An 18,055-nucleotide genomic window follows, 5' to 3' on the forward strand; every position below is an offset into this window, starting at 1 on the left:
GATAGGGGGGAAAGGAGGGAGGGGGGGAAAGGAGGGAGGGGGGAAAGGAGAGAGGGGGGGGAAGGAGGGAGGGGGGAGAAGGAGGGAGGGGGGGGAAGGAAGGAGGGGAGGTGGAAGGAGGGGGGGGGGAAGGAGGGAGGGGGGGAAAGAAGGGAGGGGGGGAAAGGATGGAGGGGGAGAAAGGAGGGGGGGAAAGGAGGGAGGGGGAAAGGAGGGAGGGGGGAAAGGAGGGGGGGAAAGGAGGGAGGGGGGAGGGAGGGCGGGAAAGGAGGGAGGGGGGAAAGGAGGGAGGGGTAAAGGAGGGAGGGGGGAAAGGAGGGAGGGGGGAAAGGAGGGAGGGGGGAAAGGAGGGAGGGGGAAAGGAGGGAGGGGGGAAAGGAGGGAGGGGGAAAGGAGGGAGGGGGGAAAGGAGGGAGGGGGGAAGGAGGGAGGGGAGGGGGCTTAATCGTTACCTGCGTGATGATTATAATCCAACACGTCGGCGCTAATTAACGGACGCGGGTGAATTCCTCCACTCACCGGCGCTCAGTCATTCACCCTGCGGTGACTTCCAGGCAATCACAACGACCACGTGCTGCTTAATTAAATTGCCTTCACAGCTTCAACAAGGGGCGAGAGAGCGCCACGTTCTCAATGCTTCGCCGGCTCACTCAGAAACTCTTTACAAGTCTCTATTCACGAACGGGAAAGAAACTCCGCGTTCATGTTAGCATCTTGATTTGCATGATTTTTTTTCATTTTCCGTTCTCAGGTAGCATTGACTTATAAGACATTAAGCACCTACTATATATAAGGCCAAGCAAGCAGTGTTATCATTGACGAATGTGCTGACTTTGTGGTTGTTAATTGTGCTTGTGCACCACAAACCAACGCAGCAGGAGCATCGCCCCAATTATTAGTTAAATCGCAGAATGTTATTCATATATTAATACAAAAACCTATTTTCCAGGTACAAAAAAATACATAGCGTCGTTGCGTCGAATATAAGTGATGTAATGTATTTATCCTAAAACACACACTTAGATATTGTTTATTTGTTTACAATATTAATAACTCAAGCTTCAACTTTGGAGTTTTACATCATGACCACAGAGACCGTACCCCTAATATCAATAACAACACAAATATTATGAAGATTCAAATTATATCCGGAATACTGAATCCTGATTTTTTTACATTCCTGAATATCTGGTGACATTACAGGGCATGCACTGATGCATCGTCGGTTAAAATTAACGTGCAATTAATTAACATAATGAAAACTGCATACACCATTAGCGTATGCGAGCGATATGCTAATGTGTGAGGCTAACGTGGCTAGAAAACACGATACAAAACGATACGGAGGAGAAGTAGAACAACAAAGGCGATAACAATGAGACGTTCAAAATTGAGACAATGCAATCCAAGTAATTTAATCGATTCTTCAGTACGATTGAGCGACCGTGATTCGTGACTAATTCGTGTGGATCCTTCGGCTGGCCGTCCAGACACACAGCCCAGTCCGCCCGCCCTACCGAGAACGATCCTCGCAGGAACTCCGTTTAAATAACTCGCCCGAGTGTCGCCCTATCGCTACCCTCACCACCGTCATCCAGCAGTCGACCGACCAAAAAAACACACAAGGGAGCTGTAAACGAATCGCTAGTATTGTCTACGATTCGTGCGTATAATACCCGTGTCATTGTCGATTGTTTAGACGGTACGCACAATGCGCCCTGTGGCACCGCCGCTGCTGCTGCGTCTTCTTCTTCCCGTGGCGTGTCTGCTGTGCGCGCACGCCCGCGACGCAGACTCGGCCCCCGTACCGGGGAATCGAACCCGGCTGCCCGCAGCGCCGGCGAGACCGCCACCAGCGGCGGGGTGCGCAGACGATCTCGCAGGCTCTTCGCCGCGTCTCCACGGCCTCCTCCGACTCGCGTGCGACCCTGACTCGGCGTGGAAATCCGCCATCGCCGTGTCCTCCGGCGTCGGAGTCGTCTTCTCCGCCGCGCTGCTCTGCGTGCAGACCAGCGCGGCTCTGTGCGGCTCCGAAGCCGCGCGGAGCGGCAGCCGCAGCCGTCGCCCCGTGCTCGCGCTCCAAGCGCTGTGCGCTCTCGCCACCGTGGCGCTCTTCTCGCTCAGCATCGCCTCCTTGGCTCCCGCCGCGCGGCCGCTCTGCATCGCGAGGCGCTTCTTGCTCGGCTTGCTGTGCGCCCTGAGCGTCGGCTGTCTGCTCGCGCACGCGTGCGCTCTGCTGAGGCTGGCCGCGTCTCGTGGATCTCCGTCGCTCGCCGCGGCAGGCGACCACCACAGCGATCGCGGCATTGACATTCTTCTTCACCACCACCGTCGGCCATGCGGGACCGCGCGTCTCTGCGGAATAGGCTTGGCATTGGCCGCCGTGCAAGCTGCGCTGGGTACGCAGTGGGTGGTGTTGATGACCACGCCGACGACGCCGGCGATGGCGGGAGACCCCTGCGTGCACACGAACCGCTGGGACGTCGCCCTTCCTCTCTTCTACCCGCTCGCCCTCCTGCTGGCCGCCGACGTCGCCTCTCTGCTGGCGCTGTGGCGCGTGGCCAGCGCCGCTCCTCGCCTGCCGCGCTGGTGCTTCACGCACGCGCGCCTCCTGTTCGCCACGGCGGCGCTGTCCAGCGGCCTGTGGCTCGCGTGGATCGCGCTCTACGAAAGGCGGGGAGCCGGGGTCGCCAGGGCCGACGGGGTCGCGACGCGCCGCGCCGAGCGATGGGGCCGCGCCGCCACCGCCGCAGCGCCCGCGTGCCAGGCGGCGGTTCTGCTCGTGGTCTACCTGTGGCCGAGTAGCCTGGCCTTGCTCTCCAGCAGGAGGAAGGGGATCGGCTCGGTGGTCGGGGATGGTGGTGCTGGTGGTGGTGATGATGGGGTCCGGTCTAGGGGAGGGAATCCAGGGGGAGTGCCGCTACCGCCTCCACCACCACCACCGCCGCCACCTCCTCCGACGCCGATCGGAACCCAGCTTGTCCGCGGCTCCAGCCAGTGTCCAGGTGAGACGGGGTGGTCGCCTCGTGCGGTGTGACTCAGCCCGCGGGGGGAGCAATCGTAACTTACCCGGCGAGGTGTGACTTAGCTGGTGGGGATCAGACTCAAACAGGGGAAGAGACATTTTTTTTGTTTTTACTCCCAGGTGTGATTTGACTCACCCGGTGAAACTGTGGCTCGCTTTGGTGAGGTCACCGGGTGAGGACTAGACTCTCAACCTGGTGATTTGTCTAAGACGTAATTAACTTACCGATAAAAATCACAATCCATTAATTAATTATTGCATTGACAGATTAATTGCCTCCCAGGTAAATCTCGGCCTAACGCGTATATTCGATCCTAACCCGGTGCACGCGGTTAGCTGGACGATGTCTTCATCAATGAAAGCATCAAGAGTCGATTGAGGCGGCATTAATGTTTGTTTTCAGGCAGCGTCGCCTCGGTCTCCCTGCACCGCCCTCCCCACTAACAACGGCAGATTCCAAAGCAGCGGTAGCCATAGCTGTTAACTCCCTCCCTTAAAACAGACCAATTCAGACCTTATTGATCACCCCGTGCCCTTATACAAAGTCCCATCACAAGGGAGAAACAAAAATCACCACGAGTACACTCACCACTAGTACACTCAGTAACTACATACCTGGAAATCCTTCATCAGTGCCCTACCTTATTACATACAAATTCAGACCTTGTTGGTCACCCCGTGCCCTTAAAAACCTCAACGTCTATCCGACAAAGTCCCATCACAAGGAAGAAACACAAAAGATAACCATTCTTTTTACTCAATTTCCCTGTACAAGAATACGGGTACAACGTATGGGTTGACCGGTACGGGTAGCAGTAGCAACACCAGCAGCCAAAATATCAGTCGCATCTTCATCCGTTTCAACGGCTGTATCATCAACGGCAGCGGCGTCATTCATTTCTCCGTTTACATATTAGTGCAAGTCGCCCTACAGCTGGTTTATGCTCGTGTAACGTAATTGCAATTAACGTGTTTTTTTATGATCGGTCTAGACACAATTTTAGACATCTTGACGCTGCAAGGAATTCATTTAGAGTATTGGCGTGGCACGGTTTTTTTTTGCATTTGTTTACTTTCTGTGCTGTAGTTTGTTTAAACTTTCGTCGTTTTGGTGACAGAGGTCACCCTTGCAAATGAGACTCATTCCGGTCTATTGTAGTATATCCCCTGGCTAAACACATGGAATTGGACACACAATAACAGCGATCATTCTAACAGCAGAGTCAACGGCAAAAGCAGCAGTGCAGTCGGACTCAACAGCAGGAGAACGTCACATTCAATAAACAGCAGCGGTTTCAATTAAAGTCGCAGCAGTAACATCCCCAGAGTCCCCGCGTCTCTCTCTGCCTTCTTCTCTCCCGCAGGCCTCGTTCCCAGCACCGCGGCAGGTGTGGGCGGTCAGCTGCAGCAGACCTTCGCCCGGGGGCGAACCCACGTGTGTGGGGTCGAGGTCCGGACCAGGGACAATGCTGTGAACAGCTTTATCCCGGTATGGATTCGCATGATACTCGGCCGTATCAGCAAAGGGTTTCTGTCTTGCATTGCGGTGCTTAACTTCGGCCCGGACAGTCCGAAACGCTCTTCTGGGAATTCCGGAATTATATATGGAACGCCACATCCATTGTCCAGATAATTGTTATCATCCTATTTCTAGCATAATAGGAATAAGTACAGTGAGGGGAAAAAGTATTTGATCCCCTGCTGATTTTGTACGTTTGCCCACTGACAAAGAAATGATCAGTCTTTAATTTTAATGGTAGGTTTATTTGAACAGTGAGAGACAAAATAACAACAACAAAATCCAGTAAAAGCATGTCAAAAATGTTATAAATTGATTTGCATTTTAATGAGGGAAATAAGTATTTGACCCCTCTGAAAAACATGACTTAGTACTTGGTGGCAAAACCCTTGTGGGCAATCACAGAGGTCAGACGTTTATTGTAGTTGGCCATCAGGTTTGCACACATCTCAGGAGGGATTTTGTCCCACTCCTCTTTGCAGATCTTCTCCAAGTCATTAAGGTTTCGAGGCTGACGTTTGGTAACTCGAACCTTCAGCTCCCTCCACAGATTTTCTATGGGATTAAGGTCTGGAAACTGGCTAGGCCACTCCAGGACCTTAATGTGCTTCTTCTTGAGCCACTCCTTTGTTGCCTTGGCCGTGTGTGTTTGGGTTGTCATGCTGGAATACCCATCCACGACCCATTTTCAATGCCCTGGCTGAGGGAAGGAGGTTCTCGCCCAAGATTTGACGGTACATGGCCCCGTCCATCGTCCCTTTGATGCGGTGAAGTTGTCCTGTCCACTTAGCAGAAAAACACCCCCAAAGCATAATGTTTCCACCTCCATGTTTGATGGTGGGGATGGTGTTCTTGGGGTCATAAGCAGCATTCCTCCTCCAAACACGGCGAGTTGAGTTGATGCCAAAGAGCTCCATTTTGGTCTCATCTGACCACAACACTTTCACCCAGTTGTCCTCTGAATCATTCAGATGTTCATTGGCAAACTTCAGACGGGCATGTATGTGCTTTCTTGAGCAGGGGGACCTTGCGGGCGCTACAGGATTTCAGTCCTTGTTTTCTTGGTGACTATGGTCCCAGCTGCCTTGAGATCATTGACAAGATCCTCCCGTGTAGTTCTGGGCTGATTCCTCACCGTTCTCATGATCATTGCAACTCCACGAGGTGAGATCTTGCATGGAGCCCCAGGCCGAGGGAGATTGACAGTTCTTGTGTTTCTTCCATTTGCGAGTAATCGCACCAACTGTTGTCACCTTCTCACCAAGCTGCTTGGCAATGGTCTTGTAGCCCATTCCAGCCTTGTGTAGGTCTACAACAGGGGTGGGCAATTTTTTAAACTCGCGGGCCACAATGAGTTCTAGAATTTGACAGAGGGGCTGGGCCAGGAACAGATGGATGGAGTGTTTGTGTGAACTAATATAAATGACATGTAACAATCATTACATGAAAGGATTTGGCCTTTAACAGGTAGCAGAGCATTTATTTGCAAGGCAATTTAACAAATTGCACGAACATGAACAATACAAAAACATGTCGTAACGTGACTGATCAAACATCATGAAAACATCTGAGGCCTGCGCCCAAACCAATTACCACAATCCCGGTCAAAGTGCGCCATCTAATGGGGAAATGGGGGCATTACATGAGAAAGGTAAAATAAAATTTAATATTTGGACAAGTTCGGCGGACCGGATTAAAAAGCCCAACGGGCCGTATACGGCCCGGGGGCCGTACTTTGCTCATGTCTGGTCTACAATATTGTCCCTGACATACTTGGAAAGCTCTTTGGTCTTGGCCATGGTGGAGAGTTTGGAATCTGTTTGATTGATTGCTTCTATGGACAGGTGTCTTTTATACAGGTAACAAGCTGAGATTAGGAGCACTCCCTTTAAGAGTGTGCTCCTAATCTCAACTTGTTACCTGTATAAAAGATACCTGGGAGCCAGAAATCTTTCTGATTGAGAGGGGGTCAAATACTTATTTCCCTCATTAAAATGCAAATCAATTTATAACATTTTTGACATGCGTTTTTCTGGATTTTTTTGCTGTTATTCTGTCTCTCACTGTTCAAATAAACCTACCATTAAAAATATAGACTGATCATTTCTTTGTCAGTGGAGCAAACGTACAAAATCAGCAGGGGATCAAATACTTTTTCCCTCGCTGTATAGTGTACACTAAGATACGATTACCGGCGTACCCTGTACTCTCGTGACAGTGCCTTGCGACTATAATCCCTGCTCCAAGGCATCCCGCTTAACAGCGTTCCAGTAAATGTGGATGAGAAATGCATCCCTGCTTACATAACTACCACGGCTTCATTTCAGCCGGGTCGGTGATGTAGCAAATGCTGGCACTCGGCACACCACATCCACTGTACCTCTCGCTATGGCTCTACCAGCGATGTGCAGTGAGAAATAAAATATATACGATATAAACAATGCTAGAATCATATCACAACATGCAATACGTATACAGTATACACAAGCCTCTTGGTCAATCCACTGCTGGCTAAGGGGCTCTCCACGCCTAGCGGGTCGTGATATAATTATTTGACCATACCTCACCACGCGGGATTAAATTTACACGAGGACGCACTTTCTCTTCGATTTATTTCAGTGCAAATTGGCGAAGGTTGGGGTTGTAGACGTGAGGAGCGTAGACGGAGTACAGCGCATCAATGGGTTTAGTTTGCCGTTGGTTCACTCGAAGGTGAATGAAACGCAGAACAGAACCCAGGATCTCAGCGATGACGACCTGGCGCTGTGCCTTGAAGCCCCCCGGTCGCTTTCCAAAACACGTTTTAACCTCCCGTTGCATACCAGTATGATTGGCGCCTATTCATTTGTTGTGTTAATGCATTCGAACTGTTCGTCTGCACGTGTGTGTATAGTCAAATCCCATAACAAAATAGGCTCCCTTAGTATTTGTTTCCAGCTTGGTTTTAAAATCAACCATTTAGTGTCAAAACTTGCTGGTAGGAAGGGAGCTTGTTTGGCAGACTTTGCCAGGATGGGGGGGGGGGCACTTGGAAGCCAGTTCACTTGGGGGGGGGGTGCGAGGAGGAGACCCTCGGCGCTAGTGCCAGAGGATACATACTGCCGCACGCTGCGTCGGCGTACGCTTCCACACTGGATCTGCTGCTTTTGCCGCCGCCTCTGCTGTTGTTGCAGACACCATCCGCCCATCTTCCCAGCCCAGGCGACCTGACCTCGGTTTGGCTGGAGGCTCCGGGCATCGCCAGAAATTGAGGGGCCCCACCACTGTTCGAATTGGCCGCGCGGCTATGTTTGTGTGTACGCGTGTTACGTGTGTGGTACTGGACGCGCCACCCTCGAGTGACGTGCCAGTCCTAATGGGTGCTCGCTAACGACACTTGCACTGACCAGGTTGTTAAAGGCAATAGGAACGTGTACACTAATACATGGATTCGCACATTGGTGAGGTGGGTGCTTGGATAAGACAACATTTAACGAATATCACAAGGAAGTTGGTAATTATATAAGGTTTCTTAAAGGTTCATCACTACAATATGCCATGAGTTAAGCTTACTACTCATTGTCTCTGCCCCCAGGTCTGCGAACACATTGTTCACTTGCTAATGATGTTCACTTTACTCGTAGGGCCAGATGTACTTCTCTATGGGATGGCAAATATACGTAACCAACAGTGGCAACATTTTCACCAATTATATTATCAGACAAAAAGGGGACATTCGCTTTCACACGCTCATTCTCTGCACCAAGGGCCACAGTGTAGGCAGTTTGGTGTTGTACGTCAGAGTGCATCCCTGCCGATCAACTAAACTTACCCGCTGCGAGGTGCATGACCCCGCGCGTCAAGGGCTAGATGCTGTGGACGTCTCATTGGACTGCGGAGGCAGAGACGAGAGCTGGACTTCCCACCAAACTGGACATGCAACGTACACCCTTTGCTTGCCCGTAATAGTTAACGACCGTCCGATCAGTAGTAGTTGCACAAGGATCGATATTGTGCCAGGCGATGTTCACCCTTGCATCGTCATGCTATATTAACACCAATAAAATGTGCTGAACGCAAAGTCCATTATAGTCTTAATTGGTAGCAGATTTTTATTTTTTTAAATACACTTCAGTTTATTGCTGCATCGCGCTATTATCAACTGCTAATTATTTTCCCAGGAAAACCTCACCCGAGCCTCGAGACTTCTAAGTGTATTATTACATTGCGGGGCCGCGCCTTAGAATAAGCAAGCATCAATTTGCACGGCCGTCCGCGTGTTTGCACAGTCAAATCCCGTAACAAAAGAGAGGCTTCGTTAATAGCCTGGCTGCTTTATCGGCTCGTGTTTTTAGCTGCCGCTGTGACTGCTGCTGCTCCCGCTCCGTGCCTGACACAGTATTATGCCACCCATGCGTTTAGTAGAACGCATCTGAAAGGATATTCAGAGGAGATGGCGCAATTTATTTTTTCAAATAAGCTCATGTGCACGTGCTAGGTGGATTACTACATAGCAAAATTACGAGAGATGGGCGGCTTCATGGAGAAGCCCTCAATTCAGCGGCGGAGGGACCATGGCCGATGACGAGGATGAGCCGGCTGGCCGCAGCGGCAAACCGGTGTGCTGAGCATCACATCAAGGGGGTGTTGAGCGGCGACGGGCTGATGACGTTGATGGAGACTCCGGCGTCGAGTTCATTCGGGGTTTGAGCACCTTCTGCCACCATCGTTCCAAATAAAACAACAGAAGCGCAGGATGAGGAGCGAGAGGAGGTGGCCATGTGTGTTGCGATACCCGGGCACACGTGAGTTAATGAAATTGGCACTTATGAGGTAAAAATATCTGTTACTGATTCATCAATATGAGAAACAATAGAGTAGTGTGAATTAAAGAACGGATTTGTAAATGTCGCCGTTATATATATTAATGACTATCATTACTATTACACGGATAATTGTACGGTAATGCAATTATAAGAACAATGCGGGCACATTAGACGTGGTGATGAAATTTCCCTCTCTATTGCATGAGCTTTGTGTAAAAACGTTTACAAATGATAACGCCAAGGATACTTGAGTATAAATTTTATCCCCATGAGGTAATTACAATAATGTTGAAATAACCACATGTTATTAAATGTGTCCTTTTACACTTAAGATTTAAACATATGCCTGGCCGGGATGAAGCTTTCTCGTTCACGGTCCTGAAGTCTTTCTGAGCAAAAGGCGCCACTGACTGCACATCTCTCTTCCGTACTGACGTCGTAACGTCGCGAATATTTCCAAGAGCGGCGCCAGCTACAAGCGTGTGCAGCTCCCTTTCCAAAAATGAGCCAAGTGGCCCGCTTCTTTCTAGCTTCGCCCGGCACCGTGGGAAGGTCCGGGCCAAAGCTGCTTGCCCATTGCCAAGAACCGGATAAGTGATCGTGAGAAAGTGACACGATGCGTTCTCTGTCCTGAGACCAACTATTCGGTGGTGATACTGCACAGGCCAGCACCAATAACAAAAAACCCAACGCACCCGTGGACAACGCTTTCCCCCGAAACGAAAAAAACCATCCTCCTTTGCCCCCTTCTTCATGGCCCTTCTCCATTGCCCATAGTTGATGTGCCATGCCCGACATTGGATGATGTGCAATGAAGAAAGGCAATTTCCCAAGGCCGTCATCTGATTGTGTTTTTTTTCCTCGTGGGTGGTCGTTGTGGTGGGGAGGTTGGGGAAGTGGGGGGGGGGGGGGATATGATGACGCACATCAGTCAGACCCGCTGGGCTCGCGGCTGGCCCACAAGTCGGCCACCCTGAGACGAGAGCTGCACTTCCCACCTAACTGGACATGCAACGTGCACCCCTTGCTTTCCCGCAATATTTTAACGTTCTGTCCGGCCAGGAGCAGTTTCAAACCGATCGATGTTGTGCCAGGAGATGGCCCTCCATAGCACAAACTATGGGCAATGATCGGCAGGGATGGATTGTGACGCACAATGCCAAACTGCCCACACCGTGGCCCTTGGTGAAGAGAATGAGCGCGTGAAGGCGAATGTCCATTCTTGTCCGACATGATGCACACCGGTCGTACCGCTGGGCTCGCGGCTGGCCCAAAAGTCGGCCACCCTGAGGCGGATGTCGCGGCTCTCCTCGCGGAGCTCCCGCTGCCACTGCCTCAGCTCCTGCACCTCGGGCTCGCGACGAACCTCGTCATTCACCGCAGCAGTGGAGAATCGGACATTATTATCAAAAACGAGGGGTGGCAAAACTCCCTGAAAATGCAAAGCAGCGGAGCAAAATGTTATCTTTATGACCGAGAGCAATAGGACGGATGCGCATGTGGGGTTGTCGCAACGGGTGGTCACGCGGCTAGTTCGCTCGCACTCGTTGACTGTGGAGCTCTCAATTTAGAATTCTGTGGCAGTGCCCTGGGAGTACCTGTGGCTAGATTCACGATCAGGGTGAGTACCCCGGGCCGTTTCCGGCATGAACCTCGAGCTGTAATTCCCAGCATGCACCTCTCCATGCTCGTGCACCTTTTGGCCAATCTTCTGTTTCCTCTGTCAAGTGTCCGCATGTTTCCATTCCATGTGTCAACGTGGGTAATATGCACAAATCTAGGAAAGTTAGCAAGTAGAAGAATTTAAACTAACTCTAAGCAATATATTTAAATTCCTCGAAGGATTTATTTATTTGTCATTTAAACGGTTAAACAACTTGCACGGTACTATAGAGGCTATCGAACGTGGTCGGCAAGATAAAAAAGCAAACCGAGAAAGAATTTACCCGAAACGACTATAAAAATGCATCCCTTTATAAAGCCACGGGGTAATGTATTCGTGGGAAAGGAATGGGAAGCTCACCAGATAGCCCCTGTAAAAGGCTTGTATGATGATCGCAGCTTGCTCCTCTGTAAGCAGCAGGGATAGTGGCAGTGGCGGCCTCGGGCTAGCGAGCCAACACAAAACGGGGGGGGGGGGGTGGAGGGAAACATTTTTTCCCCGATGTCATCGTTTATATCGCCGCGTGGGCCAGAGTGATGTGCGTGGGAGGAGGTGGGAAGCACCCCCCCCCCCGTACTTACTGATCCCTCAGCCACTCCTTGACGAAAGGAATTTCCAGGACTTTTGTTGGCTGCTCTTGACACCTCGCAGGGTTTTTGCTGCATGGAGAAAAGCACTTGTTTCAACCAATATTCGCTCGATTATACAGACGTAATGATTTGCATTGTCTGCGACTTCACGAATTGTTGTGATTGTGTGTGGAAGATATAAAGCATACAATACTATTGAACTTGTGATGTAAGTGAATGTTAGTCGTAAAACTAACTTGATTTAAAAACATTGCACGTTTAGAGTTGCAACGTGAAAGTACAAAAACATCTCACTTGTATAACCACTCTGCAAGGAAGTCACGAGGGAAGAACTTTGTCTTTTTTCTCTGTAAAACAAAGAATAGTAAATTTATATTAATAAATAACAATATACACTTCTTGATGCCTATCATGGTGGGACATGCATCAAATCCGGCGCTTTTGAAGGAAGGGTTGGTGGATCACATTGACTTGTAAAAATCTCAAGCTTGCGATCGATTGGGTTTGTGAGCCCATCTGAGTATCATCCCCTCGCCATCACCAAAAATCTGCGCTGATCGATGTGGTGAAATATGGTCAAATTATCATCGTGACCCACAAGGCGTAGGGAGGCCTTCGTCCAGAAGTGGATTGAAAAAAAGGGCAGCATGTATATGTGCACAGTCCTGATAACAGTGAGCGAAAGGGGGTACAACTATAACACGTGATAGTGGGGGGGGGGGGCCCAGCCAACGTTATGTACCGGGCTCCACATTTCTCCCCACAGGCCTGTATGTACATGTATGCATTTCAAGTATGCCATTCAACAAAACTCTCGCAGTAGTTAGGTTTTGATTAAAAAAATCCAAAGTTCATGACGACACCGAGGATGACCCTTGCAGTACCGATGATCCCAGCTGTACCTCAAAGCATCTGTGTAGCCGGGCCTGAGACAGCAACTCTGCGAGACCGGGTAGTAGCACCGGGAAAATAAAGTGTTCCAGGTACTCCCGAGGGCTGCCTGCCCAGACACATACCAGCAGTAAACAAGCCCGGGTCAAGTGAATGGGGGACAGGTGAAACAGAATCTTAAAGCTTTCGTGACTGCAGGAATCCATACTCTTTGGTTCTTTTGGTAAAGTCACGTGGGTATAAAATAGTGATTTATTTTTATACCTACGTGACTTTACCGAAAGAACCAAAGAGTATAGGCGGAATAGAGGTTATTTGTGCATATGGTTTTTAGTTTTTTTAAGACTGTCCACTTTTGATTAATTATCACCCACATAATATTATATCATAATCACTTTCCCATGCCTGTCATGACGGTGCACGCCTGCAAGCCAGTGCTTTGGACACGGGTGGGTGGATCGAGTACATTTTGTGAAACTTCCAAACCTGTCAAGGATGCAAAATGGCCTGAAGATGGCAGTAGAGCAAATAAAACGCCACAGTATTTGGTTGATATCGCGTTGGCAGTGGTGCACAAATAAAAACTCAACACATTTGCCAATCGCAGCGCCTTTAAACGGACAAATATATAACAGGTGTGAATTCTTGCAACAGCCCTTCACAGCTAAACTGCAAGTGCTATGATGGAGGGTCACTGCCAAAACACACACTCGTGCACTGTGAAGGCTCAGTGCCCGAAACGTTGCCTATTATATACTTTTCCTTTCAAGTACAGCAAATGTGATAAGGGAGTGAATCAGTTATTTATTATTCCCAATTACCCACAAAATATAGTGTCCATTAGAGGACACTTCGCATGCCCCTATGTTTTTATTAGTTACAAAACAAACTGCTAAGAATGTACCACACAGATTACCAATACACAGATCTGCATAGGTATTGAGCCCGAATTCCCAATTAAATGATCTTTAAGTGTTTTAATAAATGCATGTGGCCATCCATTTATATGTGTTTGTGTTTCTCTCTTTACAATTAGTTTGAACAGATAATTTCCCATACAAAATAGATGCTCCTTTACTAAACTGCCTTGTCAGCTTGTTCCTGCATTAAACCACATGCAAATATTCCTGTGTACCAGGTGTGACTTTTCATCCTCTGAGAGTAAGCACACCTATTGATTTATTGAAATGTTATTACACTTATAATTTGATCATGGTGTATTAAAATGAGTAATGCCAAATACAGCAAAAACAATTCCCCTTTACAAAATTAGTTTTTTTTTGGAGCATGATTTGATCTCAAGAATGGCCAACAACATATCATGGATTGGTCTGTTGTGATTGCTCCCTCCAGATACATTGTTGGATGATGGAATTACAATATATTTCAAATGATCATCATTCTCTTATTGATTTACTGAACAATATTTATCCATCCGATCAAAAAAAAGACACTCACTGCTTCTGTACGGCATCTTAAAAATGCAGTTGCATGGAGACCCAGTACAAATCCACGTAATTAAATTGTCCCTTCTGGACATTTGTGAAAAAAGAGCTTTACATCTCATCGGATTCCTCCAGTATATATAAATAATTCTGATTGATATCCAAGCCTGGAAAACCTGAGGCAGAGTTGGTCGATTCCTCACATTGTAACCGGTAATCGCATGAAGTTCAAGGGGCAGATTGACATGCAGGGTTCGCAGCACAGTCCACAAGCGCACATGTTTTAGGGTCTATTGGTGTTGGGGGGCTCCCTGGGAGAGAGGCGGGTGCCTCGGTAGAGCGGTCCGTGTACGGGGTCAAGGGTGAAGAGTCCAAGTCCTGGAGGAACAATGCAGAGGCAAATCTTTAGCAAAATCTTGAGCAAATCAGTGTCATTACCCTTAACTTTCAGTGCTGTTACACTGGGAGAGAAGGGTAGATTTTAATGATCGCTTAAACCTCTCACCTAATCTCCACACCAGCCCTTGTTACACGAAAGTACACCATTTCAGAGCAACAAATTTGACAAAACTGTTAATGTAAAACGAGTTTAACACATAGGCTTTCGCGACAAATATTATTCATAATAAAGGTTTTTGGGTTAGATCGCGTTATTTATAAATGTGTCATAACCCTCCACCACCCGACACGGCCAATCAGCAAAAAAGTGTCACGTTGACAAAAGACAAATAATTCACTACTTTAGCCCACCGGTGTGTTGAAGAGTGAATCTACAACATTTACAGTTTGAGTAATTACATCCAGCATCATCGGGCAATTGGCCGATGATGCTGGATGTAATTAGCAGCGAAACGTCGTACTCAAACTGTAAATGTTGTGGATTCACTCTTCAACACACCAGTGGGCTAAAGTAGTGAATTATTTGTCTTTTGTCAACGTGACACTTTTTTGCTGATTGGCCGTGTCGGGTGGTGGAGGGTTACGACACATTTATAAATAACGTGATCTAACCCAAAAACCTTTATTATGAATTATGCATGTAAAACGACATTACAATTTTGATTTAAAGCTTTCGTGACTGCAGGGATTCATATTCTTGGTTCTTTCGGTAAAGTCATGTAGAAGGGAAACAAAATATATATTTTTATTATTTAATTGTTTCCTTTATACGTGACTTTACCGAAAGAACCAAGAATATGACATTACAATTATTCACTTCTCCAAATAGTTAAAAATGAGTACATTTTACCCATTTTTGAGAATATTAATTAGTTTAACTCAAACAGTTTGACCAAAATGTTTTATAAAAATTCCAGCTAATTAAGGTGGATGATGACTATTTTAAATAATGTAAACTGTTCACCAAAGACAATTGATATATTTTTTTCTATAAAGCAAACATACACAACTACTCACCCAACCGATTTAAGTTTAAACCCTCTCACTGCATAAAAAATATTTAAAGCTAATCGTACTGGTTTATTTCATTTTATTTTTTTAAATTAAAATTTTGGCTTGAAAATGTGGCCATGATTCTATTGTTGCATCTGGCAATATGTTCAGGAGCTAAATGCCCAATATCGAGGTCTGCTAGCCACGATGGAGCGTAGACGACAGTGGTTTGCTATATGGCCCACAGTTTGGGTTGCATGGCCACAGTCGCACTCCTGTGGCTTACGCCTATAATTTTTTATTCATTAAGGGGGATGTGTGCATTCGCCTGTCATGGTCTGATGCAGTTGATGTTTACTGCGGTGTCTTCAAAGCCAGGAGGTTGCGGAGTTTGGGTCTCAAATGAGGCGTTTATTTTGGGCTTCCGTGGTGTTCCATAGGCAAAACGGACGTCATCAATTTGGTGGCCATAATGAAGACGGTAATTATGGCTTAATAGTTACGGCTGACGGGGGCTGCGAAGTGGAAGGGAAAGTTAATGGAACCACCTGCATGGAGTCACCGGCCAGCCGAGGGCTCCCATTTGTGCTCAAGGCTTCCTTGCTTTCCACAAACTCTGCAGAAAATGTTCACAGTCAGTATGCGTATTGTAAGCATTTACACAATCGCATTGGATAACGAAGGCTAGTAAGGACGCAATGGGTTGGAGATGGAGCGATGATGTCAGTACATGTGCTCGGTGGGATTTTACAAAACAGGATTGTGAGAGGTGGCGGCGGCTTGGAGAGGTTATCCTCCAGCAGTGGATTGGCCATGGCTGATGATAATGATGAACAGAGGCTACAAGACATTACATTTATAGTTAGCAGGAATGGAAGTTTGACTAAATTGGTCACTTTGAGCAATGTTAGTAAAAACAATTAATTCAGGATTTCCCAAATTCCATTTCTCGCGATGCACCACCGCAATTATCTTAGAATTTACCAATGCATCTTTGTTCAAATACAAAAAAAATCAAGTTGTTATACGCTGCACACACCTGGTGACAGCGAAACACATTACATGGTCAACACAACAGCTGCTATTTAAATTTTGATTTAAAGCTTTCGTGACTGCAGGGATTCATATTCTTGGTTCTTTCGGTAAAGTCACGTGACTTTACCGAAATAACCAAGAATATAGCTGCTATTTATTTCACATTGCGGCGTTGACATCACCACATCGCTTGTGCCAGGCTAGGTGTCTGATCAACACAAAAAAAACAAATATCCCCACCCCAAACTTTAGCAAGCTGTTGGACCAAGTGCTGTTCGCGAACACCTCTTAAAATCGGAAGAAACTGACATGTACACACACATACAAAACAAGGCTTTTGCTTTAAAACTTTGCATCAGAGATCTCTACGTCACGTGGGACATGTGTAACAACCATCAGGCGCGTACGGGGCGTATCGATGTACAATGTACACAGAGCAATTGCTATATTAACGGCGAAGTTTGGTAACACGTGCTGCGCTGGCTCGCAAATAATTCAGTGGTGTCGGAAACTCTGGAGTGGAACCTGCTAGCTGTGCTCGCTGCATACACCTGTCAATCCACTGCTGGATGAAGACCACGTTGGTCGTGCCAGTTCTTTGACCATACTTCACCACGCTCGTCAGTGCGGGTTGCTTTAGCCGGGGGTACCCAGGACCAATTCAGGCATCGTTCGCCACTGACGTTAGCATACTCTGTCAACCCCTTATTGTGCCTCCCAAATTACAGACAAATTCAGACCTTATTGGTCACCCCCGTGCCCTTATAAATCTCAACGTTCGTCCTACAAAGTTCCATCACAAGGCAGAAACGGAAACACATGAGATTTGTTGTTGTTGTTGCTGCCCGTGTTAAAACGGCTGTACGCCGTATGGACCTAACGATTCAATTTCCCTGTACGATAATACTGGTAAACCGTATGCGTTGCCGGGTACGCGTTAGTCGTGGCCAAGTATCAAACTCGGACTCTGGTATCCGGGGCTCGTAACGCACGGGGTGCGCTAACCACTGCGCCACCGCTCCAGAGTTCAACAACACACAGGGTGCTTCAAAAAAATGTCAACACTTACATGGGACTATCTTTTTAATGGCAAAAGAACGGACAACGCACTGTAACGTGATAAAAAAAATGCATGTTAATAGCATCAAAAAGTCATAAGAGTCTGCACTTGTTCGCCATCGTTGTCAACACGTGCCTGGAATCTTCTCCAGGTGGTCTCCAGAGCACATTTCTTGTGGAATTGTTGCAAATTATCAAAAGCGTTAACATTTATTTTTGAAGCACCCCTTGTAAACGCGTGCAACAGGTTAGGTAAGGCATGTCGTGCAGCAACACCGCCAGCTGTCTTGATTTGCCGGCTCGTGGGCGAATAGCAATTATCACTAAGCGGACGCGTACAATTATATCGAAGGCGTGAAATGAACAAAGGCGAGACAACAACAACAACACCACCACCAACTAAAAAAAAACCCAAACAGGGCAGTCAGTGCCTGCCACGATGAGCTCCCACAGAGTCGCCATGCTTGTTCCCCTCCAGGCCAAGCCACGTGACGCGCCCCGGGGGCCAATCCCGCGGAGCCGCGCCGGACGCGTTGCCACGGGTGACCGTTGACGGAAACAAGAAGGCCGTTGCTAAGGGGAGGGTGTGGGGGGAGGCCGCTAGGGGTGACGTCATCAGCCCCCCCCACAC

General features: G+C 47.9%; 2 protein-coding genes across 7 annotated transcripts; one reads left to right on the forward strand and one right to left on the reverse strand.

The window, feature by feature from the left end:
• The first annotated feature begins 491 nt into the window (after positions 1-491).
• GPRC5B (G protein-coupled receptor class C group 5 member B) lies at positions 492-8,604 on the forward strand. 3 transcript variants are annotated; one of them, XM_076069901.1, is made up of 4 exons: positions 492-667; positions 1,700-3,005; positions 4,390-4,514; positions 7,718-8,604. In XM_076069901.1, exons 2-4 carry the CDS (start codon positions 1,712-1,714, stop codon positions 7,793-7,795), a joined length of 1,497 nt encoding a protein of 498 aa, XP_075926016.1. In that variant the 5' UTR covers positions 492-667; positions 1,700-1,711; the 3' UTR covers positions 7,796-8,604. The 3 variants fall into 3 exon arrangements, with proteins under 3 accessions (XP_075926016.1, XP_032817113.2, XP_075926015.1); XM_032961222.2 differs by having other exon boundaries at positions 660-751; XM_076069900.1 differs by lacking the exon at positions 492-667 and adding an exon at positions 761-949.
• On the reverse strand, positions 5,997-18,011 carry IQCK (IQ motif containing K). 4 transcript variants are annotated; one of them, XR_012945405.1, is made up of 10 exons: positions 16,917-17,849; positions 15,879-15,946; positions 14,217-14,316; positions 12,505-12,602; positions 11,897-11,949; positions 11,594-11,671; positions 11,373-11,457; positions 10,948-11,069; positions 10,601-10,715; positions 5,997-9,240 (listed from the first exon to the last, which is right to left on the reverse strand). XR_012945405.1 is itself a non-coding variant. In XM_032961224.2 (9 exons), exons 1-9 carry the CDS (start codon positions 17,884-17,886, stop codon positions 9,160-9,162), a joined length of 786 nt encoding a protein of 261 aa, XP_032817115.2. In that variant the 5' UTR covers positions 17,887-18,011; the 3' UTR covers positions 5,997-9,159. The 4 variants fall into 4 exon arrangements, 3 of the variants coding, with proteins under 3 accessions (XP_032817115.2, XP_075926017.1, XP_075926018.1); XM_032961224.2 differs by lacking the exons at positions 10,948-11,069; positions 16,917-17,849 and adding an exon at positions 17,856-18,011 and having other exon boundaries at positions 10,524-10,715; XM_076069902.1 differs by lacking the exon at positions 10,948-11,069 and having other exon boundaries at positions 10,524-10,715.
• Between the last annotated feature and the right edge of the window lie 44 nt (positions 18,012-18,055).

The sequence above is a fragment of the Petromyzon marinus genome, chromosome 26, assembly GCF_048934315.1.
Source record: "Petromyzon marinus isolate PM22_M1 ecotype Great Lakes invasive population chromosome 26, UKy_Petmar_22M1.pri1.0, whole genome shotgun sequence".
Lineage (NCBI taxonomy): Eukaryota > Metazoa > Chordata > Hyperoartia > Petromyzontiformes > Petromyzontidae > Petromyzon > Petromyzon marinus.

What these genes read in the sequence shown, in the direction of transcription:
- IQCK (XM_076069902.1), bottom strand. Translation starts at nt 16,971, where the DNA reads ATGGTCAAAGAACTGGCACGACCAACGTGGTCTTCATCCAGCAGTGGA. An exon ending in ATCCAGCAGTGGATTGACAG is followed by an intron (nt 15,947 to 16,916) that starts GTGTATGCAGCG and finishes CATTTTCTGCAG; the next exon opens with AGTTTGTGGAAAGCAAGGAA. An exon ending in CTTGCAGAGTGGTTATACAA is followed by an intron (nt 11,672 to 11,896) that starts GTGAGATGTTTT and finishes TTCTCCATGCAG; the next exon opens with CAAAAACCCTGCGAGGTGTC.
- GPRC5B (XM_076069901.1), top strand. Translation starts at nt 1,712, where the DNA reads ATGCGCCCTGTGGCACCGCCGCTGCTGCTGCGTCTTCTTCTTCCCGTG. An exon ending in CGGCTCCAGCCAGTGTCCAG is followed by an intron (nt 3,006 to 4,389) that starts GTGAGACGGGGT and finishes TCTCTCCCGCAG; the next exon opens with GCCTCGTTCCCAGCACCGCG. An exon ending in CTGTGAACAGCTTTATCCCG is followed by an intron (nt 4,515 to 7,717) that starts GTATGGATTCGC and finishes CTGTTGTTGCAG; the next exon opens with ACACCATCCGCCCATCTTCC.